Source organism: Aphelocoma coerulescens, unplaced genomic scaffold (genome assembly GCF_041296385.1).
Source record: "Aphelocoma coerulescens isolate FSJ_1873_10779 unplaced genomic scaffold, UR_Acoe_1.0 HiC_scaffold_150, whole genome shotgun sequence".
In the NCBI taxonomy this organism is placed as follows: domain Eukaryota; kingdom Metazoa; phylum Chordata; class Aves; order Passeriformes; family Corvidae; genus Aphelocoma; species Aphelocoma coerulescens.
The window spans coordinates 413,972-424,634 of NW_027183500.1; the positions used below are offsets into that span (position 1 = coordinate 413,972).

The 10,663-nt window shown below is 60.2% G+C and overlaps 1 protein-coding gene across 1 annotated transcript; it reads right to left on the bottom strand.

Annotated features, from left to right (window-relative positions):
- Positions 1–903: 903 nt before the first annotated feature.
- Positions 904–10,571, bottom strand: COX6B1 (cytochrome c oxidase subunit 6B1). Its single transcript, XM_068998703.1, has 4 exons — positions 10,472–10,571; positions 7,949–8,056; positions 3,694–3,794; positions 904–1,121 (listed from the first exon to the last, which is right to left on the bottom strand). Exons 2-4 carry the CDS (start codon positions 8,052–8,054, stop codon positions 1,068–1,070), a joined length of 261 nt encoding a protein of 86 aa, XP_068854804.1. The 5' UTR covers positions 8,055–8,056; positions 10,472–10,571; the 3' UTR covers positions 904–1,067.
- Between the last annotated feature and the right edge of the window lie 92 nt (positions 10,572–10,663).

Here is a 10,663-nt window from a genome sequence, read left to right on the forward strand (position 1 = left end):
GCCACTGGGAGGGCCACTGGGAGCACTGGGAGGGCCACTGGGAGGGCCACTGGGAGGACTGGGGAGGCCACTGGGAGCACTGGGAGGGCCACTGGGAGGACTGGGGGGGCCACTGGGAGCACTGGGAGGGCCACTGGGAGGACTGGGAGGAGCCCTGGGGGGGCCACTGGGAGCACTGGGAGCGCCGCTGGCCCCCGGGGCCATCCTGGGGCCACTCCCGGGGGTTCCCCTGGGGCCATAAACCTCAGGGTGGGGGGGAGGGGACAATAAAGCCACTGGTGTCACCTGGGGGTCACTGGTGTCACCTGTGACGTCACTGGGAGGGACTGGGAGGAACTGGGAGGAACTGGGAAGGGTCCCGGGTGTGGGGCGGACACCAGGTCTACCATCGGCTTCTATGGGGGGGGCAATTTTGGGGGGCGGGGGGGGTCCCAGGTGACATTTTGGGGGTCCCAAATATCTTGGGAGGGGGTCCCAGGTGTTGGGGGGTGTTTCAGGTGTCACCCAGGGGTGCTGGGGGGTCCCAAATATTTTGGGGAGCACCCGTGGGGTGCTGGGGAGGGGGTCCTGGGTGTGCGGGACACCAGGTCTACCCAGAGGCTTCTATGGGGGGGGCAATTTTGGGGGGGGTCCCAGGGGATTTTGGGGGGGGGTCCCTGAGGGGATTTGGGGGATGCCAGATGACCTTGGGGTGTCCCCAAAAGTCGGGGGGGGGGGGGTCCCAGGTGACATTGGGGGGGGTCCCAGGTGATTTTGGGGGGCTCCAGGTGACCTCGGGGTGGGGGGGGAGGGGTCCTGAATGACCCTGGGTGGGGGGGGGGGGGGGGGGCCCAAAGCAGGGAAATTCCGGTGTCCCCAAATGTCCCCAAATGTCCCCCCCACCCCCAAAACCGAGGCCCAGGCCCAGTTTTTAACCCTTTATTGGCGCTGCCACCGCGTGCCCTCCCCGCGGGTGACACCCGTGTCCCCTCCCCCGCGGTGTCACCCCTCCCCCGCGGTGTCACCTCCCTGCCCTCCCCCCCCCGCCCCCGTCGGCCCGGTGTCACCGAGGGGGGGGTGGGGCACGCTCAGATCTTGCCGGGGAAGGTCCCCTCGTCACGGGCCTCGTCCCACGTGGTCACCTGGGGGGACATCGGGGGGGGTGGGGGGGGGGGTTGAAGGTCCTGGGGACACTTTGGGGACACTGAGAGGATCCCGAAGGATTTGGGGACACCCTTGGGGACACCCTGGAGACACCTTGGGGATGCTGAGAACCTCGGGGACACCTTGGGGACACCTTGAGGACACTCTGGGGGCCCTGTGAGAACCCTACAGGACTTCGGGACATCCCTGGGGACACCCTGGGGACACTGGAGGGACCCTTAGGGACACCTTGGGGACACTCAGGGCCTTCGGGACACCCTGGGGACACCTTGGAGACCCTCAGGGCCTTTGGGACACTCTGGGGACACCTTGGGGACCCTCAGGGCCTTGGGGACATCCTTGGGGACACCCTGGGGACACTGAAGGGACCCTCAGGACCTTGGGGACACACTGGGGACACTTTGGGGACACCTTGGGGACCCTGAGGACCTTGGGGACATGTTGGGGACACTCTGGGGACCCTCAGGGCCTTGGGGACACCCCTGGGGACACCTTGGGGACACCCTGGGGACACTGAAGGGACCCTCAGGGACACCTTGGGGACACTCAGGGCCTTCGGGACACCCTGGGGACACCTTGGGGACACTCTGGGGACCCTCAGGGCCTTTGGGACACTCTGGAGGCTCTGGGAGAACCCTACAGGACTTGGGGACATCCCTGAGGACACCTTGGGGACACTGAAGGGACCCTCAGGGCCTTGGGGACACCCCTGGGGACACTGAAGGAGACACTGAAAGGACCCTCAGGACCTTGGGGACACCTTGGGGACACCTTGGGGACCCTCAGGACCTTGGGGACACCTTGGGGACACTGAAGGAACCCTTAGGGCCTTGGGGACACTCTGGGGACCCTCAGGGCCTTCGGGACACCCTGGGGACCCTCAGGGCCTTGGGGACACCCTGGGGACACCTTGGGGACCCTCAGGGCCTTGGGGACACCCTGGGGACACCTTGGGGACCCTCAGGGCCTTCGGGACACCCTGGGGACACCTTGGGGACCCTCAGGGCCTTGGGGACCCTCAGGACCTTGGGGACACCCTGGGGACACTGAAGGAGCCCTCAGGCCCTTGGGGACACCCTGGGGACACTGAAGGGACCCTTAGGGACACCTTGGGGACACTCAGGGCCTTCGGGACACCCTGGGGACACCCTGGGGACACTGAAGGGACCCTTAGGGACACCTTGGGGACATCCTTGAGGACACTTTGGGGACCCTTAGGGCCTTCGGGACACCCTGGGGACACCTTGGGGACCCTCAGGGCCTTTGGGACACTCTGGGGACACCTTGGGGACCCTCAGGGCCTTGGGGACATCCTTGGGGACACCCTGGGGACACTGAAGGGACCCTCAGGACCTTGGGGACACACTGGGGACACTTTGGGGACACCTTGGGGACCCTCAGGACCTTGGGGACATGTTGGGGACACTCTGGGGACCCTCAGGGCCTTGGGGACACCCCTGGGGACACCTTGGGGACACCCTGGGGACACTGAAGGGACCCTCAGGGACACCTTGGGGACACTCAGGGCCTTCGGGACACCCTGGGGACACCTTGGGGACCCTCAGGGCCTTTGGGACACTCTGGGGGCTCTGTGAGAACCCTACAGGACTTGGGGACATCCCTGAGGACACCTTGGGGACACTGAAGGGACCCTCAGGGCCTTGGGGACACTGAAGGGACCCTCAAGGACACCTTGGGGACCCTCAGGGCCTTGGGGACACCCCTGGGGACACTGAAGGAACCCTCAGGGCCTTGGGGACACCCTGGGTACCCCTTGGGGACACCCTGGGGACACCCTGGGGGCCCCGTGAGAACCCTACAGGACTTGGGGACATCCCTGGAGACACTGAAGGGACCCTCAGGGCCTTGGGGACACTCTGGGGATCCTCAGGGCCTTGGGGACACCTTGGGGACACCTTGGGGACCCTCAGGACCTTGGGGACACCTTGGGGACACTGAAGGAACCCTTAGGGCCTTGGGGACACTCTGGGGACCCTCAGGGCCTTCGGGACACCCTGGGGACCCTCAGGACCTTGGGGACACCCTGGGGACACTGAAGGAGCCCTCAGGCCCTTGGGGACACCCTGGGGACACTGAAGGGACCCTTAGGGACACCTTGGGGACATCCTTGAGGACACTTTGGGGACCCTTAGGGCCTTGGGGACACCTTGGGGACACCCTGGGGACACTGAAGGGACCCTCAAGGACACTTTGGGGAGACCTTGGGGACTCTCAGGGCCTTCGGGACACCCTGGGGACACCCTGAGGACACTGAAGGGACCCTCAGGGCCTTGGGGACATCCTTGAGGACACTTTGGGGACCCTCAGGGCCTTGGGGACACCCCTGGGGACACCCTGGGGACACCCTGGGGACACTCTGGGGACCCTCAGGGCCTTGGGGACACCCTGGGGACACCTTGGGGACCCTCAGGGCCTTGGGGACACCCTGGAGACACCCTGGGGACAGCTTGGGGACCCTCAGGGCCACCTTGGGGACACGCTGGGGACACGCTGGGGACACCCTGGGGACACCCTGGGGACAGCACTCACCCACGAGGTGGGACACAGGGACTTGTAGACGCGGAAGTACCACTGGCACGGGGCGGCATCGGCGCCCTTGGCCGCCATCGCCCGCTGGCACCGGTGGAAGTCTGGGGACAGCGAGGGGACAATGGGGACATCGGCTCCCCCCAGCCAAACCTGGGGGGTCCTGGGGGGGTCCCAGGGGTGGGAGGGACACCCAGGTGGCATTGGGGACACCCAGGTGACATTGGGGGGACAATGGGGACACCCAGGTGATATTGGGGACAATGGGGACACCCAGGTGACATTGGGGACACCCAGGTGATATTGGGGACAATGGGGACATTGGCTCCCCCCAGCCAAACCTGGGGGGTCCTGGGGGGGTCCCAGGGGTGGGAGGGGGACACCCAGGTGGCATTGGGGACACCCAGGTGACACTGGACGGGTTTGGGGACACCCAGGTGACACTGGAGGGGTTTGGGGACAATGGGGACATCGGCTCTCCCCAGCCAAATTTGGGGGGTCCTGGGGGGGTCCCAGGGGTGGGGGGGGGACACCCAGGTGACATTGGGGGGACAATGGGGACACCCAGGTGATATTGGGGGGACAATGGGGACACCCAGGTGACATTGGAGGTGTTTGGGGACACCCAGGTGACATTGGGGACACCCAGGTGACACTGGAGGGGTTTGGGCACACCCAGGTGACATTGGGGGGACAATGGGGACACCCAGGTGATATTGGGGGGGTTTGGGGACACCCAGGTGATATTGGGGACAATGGGGACATCGGCTCACCCCAGCCAAATTTGGGGGGTCATGGGGGGGTCCCAGGGGTGGGAGGGGACACCCAGGTGACATTGGAGGGACAATGGGGACACCCAGGTGATATTGGGGGGGTTTGGGGACACCCAGGTGATATTGGGGACAATGGGGACATCGGCTCACCCCAGCCAAATTTGGGGGGTCATGGGGGGGTCCCAGGGCTGGGGGGGGACACCCAGGTGACATTGGGGACACCCAGGTGACACTGGAGAGGTCTGGGGACGCCCAGGTGACATTGGGGACAATGGGGACATCGGCTCACCCCAGCCAAATTTGGGGGGTCATGGGGGGGTCCCAGGGGTGTGGGGGGACACCCAGGTGGCATTGGGGACACCCAGGTGACATTGGGGGGACAATGGGGACACCCAGGTGATATTGGGGGGGTTTGGGGACACCCAGGTGACATTGGGAGGACAATGGGGACACCCAGGTGATATTGGGGACAATGGGGACATTGGCTCCCCCCAGCCAAACCTGGGGGGTCCTGGGGGGGTCCCAGGGGTGGGAGGGGGACACCCAGGTGGCATTGGGGACACCCAGGTGACACTGGAGAGGTCTGGGGACGCCCCGGTGACATTGGGGACAATGGGGACATCGGCTCCCCCCAGCCAAACCTGGGGGGTCCTGGGGGGGACACCCAGGTGGCATTGGGGACACCCAGGTGACATTGGGGGGACAATGGGGACACCCAGGTGATATTGGGGGGGTTTGGGGACACCCAGGTGACATTGGGGACAATGGGGACATCGGCTCACCCCAGCCAAACCTGGGGGGTCCTGGGGGGGTCCCAGGGGTGGGAGGGGGACACCCAGGTGGCATTGGGGACACCCAGGTGACACTGGAGAGGTCTGGGGACGCCCAGGTGACATTGGGGACAATGGGGACATCGGCTCACCCCAGCCAAATTTGGGGGGTCCTGGGGGGGTCCCAGGGCTGGGGGGGGACACCCAGGTGACATTGGGGACACCCAGGTGACACTGGAGAGGTCTGGGGACGCCCAGGTGACATTGGGGACGCCCAGGTGACATTGGGGACAATGGGGACATCGGCTCACCCCAGCCAAATTTGGGGGGTCATGGGGGGGTCCCAGGGGTGTGGGGGGACACCCAGGTGGCATTGGGGACACCCAGGTGATATTGGGGGGACAATGGGGACACCCAGGTGATATTGGGGGGGTTTGGGGACGCCCAGGTGACATTGGGGACAATGGGGACATCGGCTCACCCCAGCCAAATTTGGGGGGTCATGGGGGGGTCCCAGGGGTGGGAGGGGACACCCAGGTGACATTGGGGGGACAATGGGGACACCCAGGTGACACTGGGGACAATGGGGGCACCCAGGTGACATTGGGGACACCCAGGTGACACTGGAGGGGTTTTGGCACACCCAGGTGACATTGGGGGGACATTGGGGACACCCAGGTGATATTGGGGGGGTTTGGGGACACCCAGGTGACATTGGGGACAATGGGGACATCGGCTCTACCCAGCCAAATTTGGGGGGTCCTGGGGGGGTCCCAGGGGTAGGGGGGGGACACCCAGGTGATATTGGGGGGACAATGGGGACACCCAGGTGACATTGGAGGTGTTTGGGGACACCCAGGTGACATTGGGGACACCCAGGTGACACTGGGGACAATGGGGGCACCCAGGTGACATTGGGGACACCCAGGTGACACTGGAGGGGTTTGGGCACACCCAGGTGACATTGGGGGGACATTGGGGACACCCAGGTGATATTGGGGGGGTTTGGGGACACCCAGGTGACATTGGGGACAATGGGGACATCGGCTCTACCCAGCCAAACCTGGGGGGTCCTGGGGGGGTCCCAGGGGTAGGGGGGGAACACCCAGGTGACATTGGGGGGACAATGGGGACACCCAGGTGACACTGGAGGGGTTTGGGGACACCCAGGTGACATTGGGGGGGTTTGGGGACACCCAGGTGACACTGGAGGGGTTTGGGGACAATGGGGACATCGGCTCTCCCCAGCCAAATTTGGGGGGTCCTGGGGGGGTCCCAGGAGTGAGGGGGGGACACCCAGGTGACACTGGGGACACCCAGGTGACATTGGGGACAATGGGGACACCCAGGTGACATTGAAGACATCAGCTCTCCCCAGCCAACTTTGAGGGGTCCCAGCCAATTTTGGGGGGTCCTGGTGGGGTTTTGGGGAGGTCCCAGGAGTCTCGGGGGGTCACCCAGGGGTGGGAGGGGACACCCAGGGGACACTGGAGGGACTTTGGGGACACTGGGGACAATGGGGGGCAAAGGGGACACCAGGTCTACCCGGGCAATATTGGGGGGGGGGAAGAAAAACCTCAAATTTTAAGAGGTTTTGGGTGGAATTTTGGGTTTCCTGGGGTTTTTTGGGGCGGGCAGGTGATTTTTGGGGTGTCTAGGTGAGTTCTGAGCCCCCCCAGGTGAATTTTGGAAGATTTTTGGTGAGGTTTGGAGGGACAGAGAGGTTGGAAGACCAGGTCTACCCAACCAACAACAAGAGAAAACCAACCATTTTTGGGTGGAATTCTGGGGTTTCTCGGGGTTTTTTGGATTGGGCAGGTAATTTTTGGGGTACCCAGGTGCGTTCTGAGCCCTCCAGGTGAGTTTTGGGGGTATTTTTGGGGTCCCCCAGGTGAGTTTTGAGGGTAGCCAGGCGTTGGGACATCAGGTCTACCCAGGCAATATCAGGGTTAAAAACCACCCAATTTTAGGCTTTTTGGCAGTTTTTTGGGGTTCCCGGGTTTTTTTGGGGTGCCCAGGTGCGTTGTGAGCCCACTTAGGTGAGTTTTGGGGGTATTTTTGGGGTCCCCCAGGTGAATTTTGAGGAGTAGCCAGGGGTTGGGACATCAGGTCTACCCAGGCAATCTCAAGGTTAAAACCACCCAATTTTGGGGTTTTTTGAGTTTTTTGGTGGGAATTTTGGGGTTCTCAAGGTTTTTCGGGGTGCCCAGGTAACTTTTGGGATATCCAGGTGTGTTCTGAGCCCCCCCACATGAGTTTGGGGAGATTTTTGGGGTCCCCCAAGTGAGTTTTGAGGAGTAGCCAGGGGTTGGGACATCAGGTCTACCCCGACAATCTCAAGGTTAAAACCACCCAATTTTGGGGATTTTGGGGTATTTTGGTGGGAATTTTGGGGCTCCCGGGGTTTTTTGGGGTGCCCAGGTGATTTTTGGGGTGCCTAGGTGCGTTGTGAGCCCACTTAGGTGAGTTTTGGGGGTATTTTCGGGGTCCCCCAGGTGAGTTTTGAGGAGTAGCCAGGTGTTGGGACATCAGGTCTACCCAGGCAATCTCAAGGTTAAAACCACCCAATTTTGGGGTTTTTTGTGGGAATTTTGGGGTTCCCGGGGTTTTTTGGGGTGCCCAGGTGATTTTTGGGGTGCCCAGGTGATTTTTGGGGTGCCCAGGTGCGTTGTGAGCCCCCCCAGGTGAGTTTTGGGGCGTTTCAGGGGGTTTTACCCAGGTAGTTCTGCCAGCAGTTGCGGGTCTGGTTCTGGTTGGGGAAGCGGCTGTCGAACGGCGCCGTCTTGTACCGGCCCAGCTTGGTCTTGATGTCCTCGGCCATGGCTAATTAGGGGAATTAAAGAGCTTAATTAGCACCTGGGTTAATGAATCCACCTCTAGGGGGGCGTTAATTACCCGCCTGCCCTGATTAATTGCGTTTAGGGGGCGTTAATTGCTCAAAAAAGGGGGGGAATGAAGATTTTCAAGGCCTTCAGCGGGGGGGGAGGGGTTGGGAGGGGAGCAAGGTCATTAATGAGACTAATTAGCAGCTAATTCATTATTTAGCATGCCGATTAACACCTCATTCATTAATTATCACCCTCTCCCACTAATTAGTTCACTAAAGCATTAATTAACCCCAGCATAAAACAGAAAATAAAAAAACAGAACAAGTCTAAAAACAGCACAAAATAATATTAAAAGGTTGTTAATGATGCTAATTAGCACCTAATTAGCTGATTAATAGCATTGTTAGCACCTAATAAATTAGCTAGCAACCTATAGTACTGCTTAAAAAACCTCTGGGAATAATTAATTAATTAATTGATGCATTAATTAGCGGCACCCTGACAAAACAGAGCCGAAAGCATCAGGAATGAGCATTGAACAGTCATTAGTAGCACTAATTACCACCTAATTAATTGATTAGTAGGCTGATTAACACCTAGTCAATTAACTGGCAGCCTACAGCACTAATTAGAAAGCAATTAATTCATCAGGGGTTAATTAATCCCACCCAGGATAAATCCACCGTGGGAGGAGCATTGGGAAGGTAATTAACGGCCCAAAGGATAATTAATCAGGCTCATTAGCAGCCTACTAATTAAGCAGCAGTCTTAAGGACTAATTAAGCCCCTCCTGTGGTTAATTAACCCAGCCTGGGTTAATTAAGCCCACCCTGGATTAATTAATGCCCCCCTGAAACAAAAAAAAAGAAACTGAAATAGACTTAAAGGGATATTAAAAGCCAATTAACAGTGCTAATTAACACTTCATTAATTAATAACACCCCCAAGGACCAATTAAGATCCTCCAGGGGTTAATTAGCCCACCCTGGGTTAATTAACCCCACCTTGGAAAGAAAACAAGGGAAACAAAACAGCAAAAAACCCAAGAAAAAGGCAAATTACGGAACAATTAACGCTAATTAATGCCTTAATTGATTAACTGAGGCTCTCCAGGGTTAATTAGCAACCTCCTGGGGTCAATTAATTACACCTGGGACCAATTAATTGCTTGCCTGAACAACACTAAGGCAACTAATGCCATTAAGGGCAACCTTTAATCAAATTAATGAGGGCTTTGTTAATTAATTAATGCCCCCCAGGGCTAATTAAGACCCTCCTGGGGTTAATTAATCCAACCTGGGCTAATTAATGCCACCCCAGGGGTGAGAAGCAAACGAGGAGTCAGAGAATGACCCAGAGCAGTAATTAACAAAGCCAATTAACGCCTCGAGAGATAATTAACAGCTCCAGAGCAACCCCCAGTTCATCCCAGTAACCGCCAGTGCCCTCCCAGTGCCTTCCCAGTTCATCCCAGTAACCCCCAGTGCCCTCCCAGTTCATCCCAGTAACCCCCAGTGCCCTCCCAGTGCCTTCCCAGTTCATCCCAGTAACCCCCAGTGCCCTCCCAGTTCATCCCAGTAACTCCCAGTGCCCTCCCAGTTCATCCCAGTGCCTTCCCAGTTCATCCCAGTAACCCCCAGTGCCCTCCCAGTGCCTTCCCAGTTCATCCCAGTAACCCCCAGTGCCCTCCCAGTTCATCCCAGTAACCCCCAGTGCCCTCCCAGTTCATCCCAGTGCCTTCCCAGTTCATCCCAGTAACCCCCAGTGCCCTCCCAGTCCATCCCAGTAACCCCCACTGCCCTCCCAGTGCCTTCCCAGTAACCCCCAGTGCCTCCCAGTTCATCCCAGTGCCCTCCCAGTTCATCCCAGTCCATCCCAGTAACCCTCAGTGCCCTCCCACTGCCCTCCCAGTTCATCCCAGTAACCCCCCACTGCCCTCCCAGTTCATCCCAGTCCATCCCAGTTGCCCCCAGTCCCCTCCCAGTTCATCCCAGTAATCCCCAGCCCCCTCCAGGACTCCTCCCAGTGCTCCCAGTTCAGCCCAGTCCCCTCCCAGTTCATCCCAGTAACCTCGCACACCCCTCCCAGTCCCCTCCCAGTTCATCCCAGTAACCCCCCGCTGCCCTCCCCGTTCACCCCAGTGCTCCCAGTTCATCCCAGTAACCCCCAGCCCCCTCCAGGACCCCTCCCAGTGCTCCCAGTTGCTCCCAGTCCCCTCCCAGTGCTCCCAGTGAGGCCTAAACCGCTCCCGGCGCCCCCCCCCGACCCTCCCAACACCCTCGGTGCTCCCAGTTCCCCCCAACCCCCTCCCAGCGCCCCCAGTCCCTCCCAGTTCCCCTCCCAGTGCTCCCAGTTGCCCCCCAGTCCCCTCCCAGTGCTCCCAGTCCCTCCCAGTTCTCCCAGTACGTCCCGGTGCTCAAAGTCACTTTCACGCCCGCTCGCCGCTCGCCGGAACCAACGAGTCACGACGGAAGCGCCAGAGCGTCGCCGGAAATGACGTCACTGAAGAGAGTAGAGCGCCGGTTTCGGGCCAGAGCGTCGCATCTTGGAGGAAAAATGGCGGCGACAGCGACCTGGAAGTGCCTTGAAACGCCCCGGAACG

Excerpts from the sequence above, each read along its gene's own strand:
- COX6B1 (XM_068998703.1), bottom strand. The coding sequence starts at position 8,054 with ATGGCCGAGGACATCAAGACCAAGCTGGGCCGGTACAAGACGGCGCCG. Across the intron at positions 3,795-7,948 it reads CTGCTGGCAGAACTACCTGG|ACTTCCACCGGTGCCAGCGG; the intron begins GTAAAACCCCCT and ends CGCTGTCCCCAG. Across the intron at positions 1,122-3,693 it reads CCCTGTGTCCCACCTCGTGG|GTGACCACGTGGGACGAGGC; the intron begins GTGAGTGCTGTC and ends ATGTCCCCCCAG.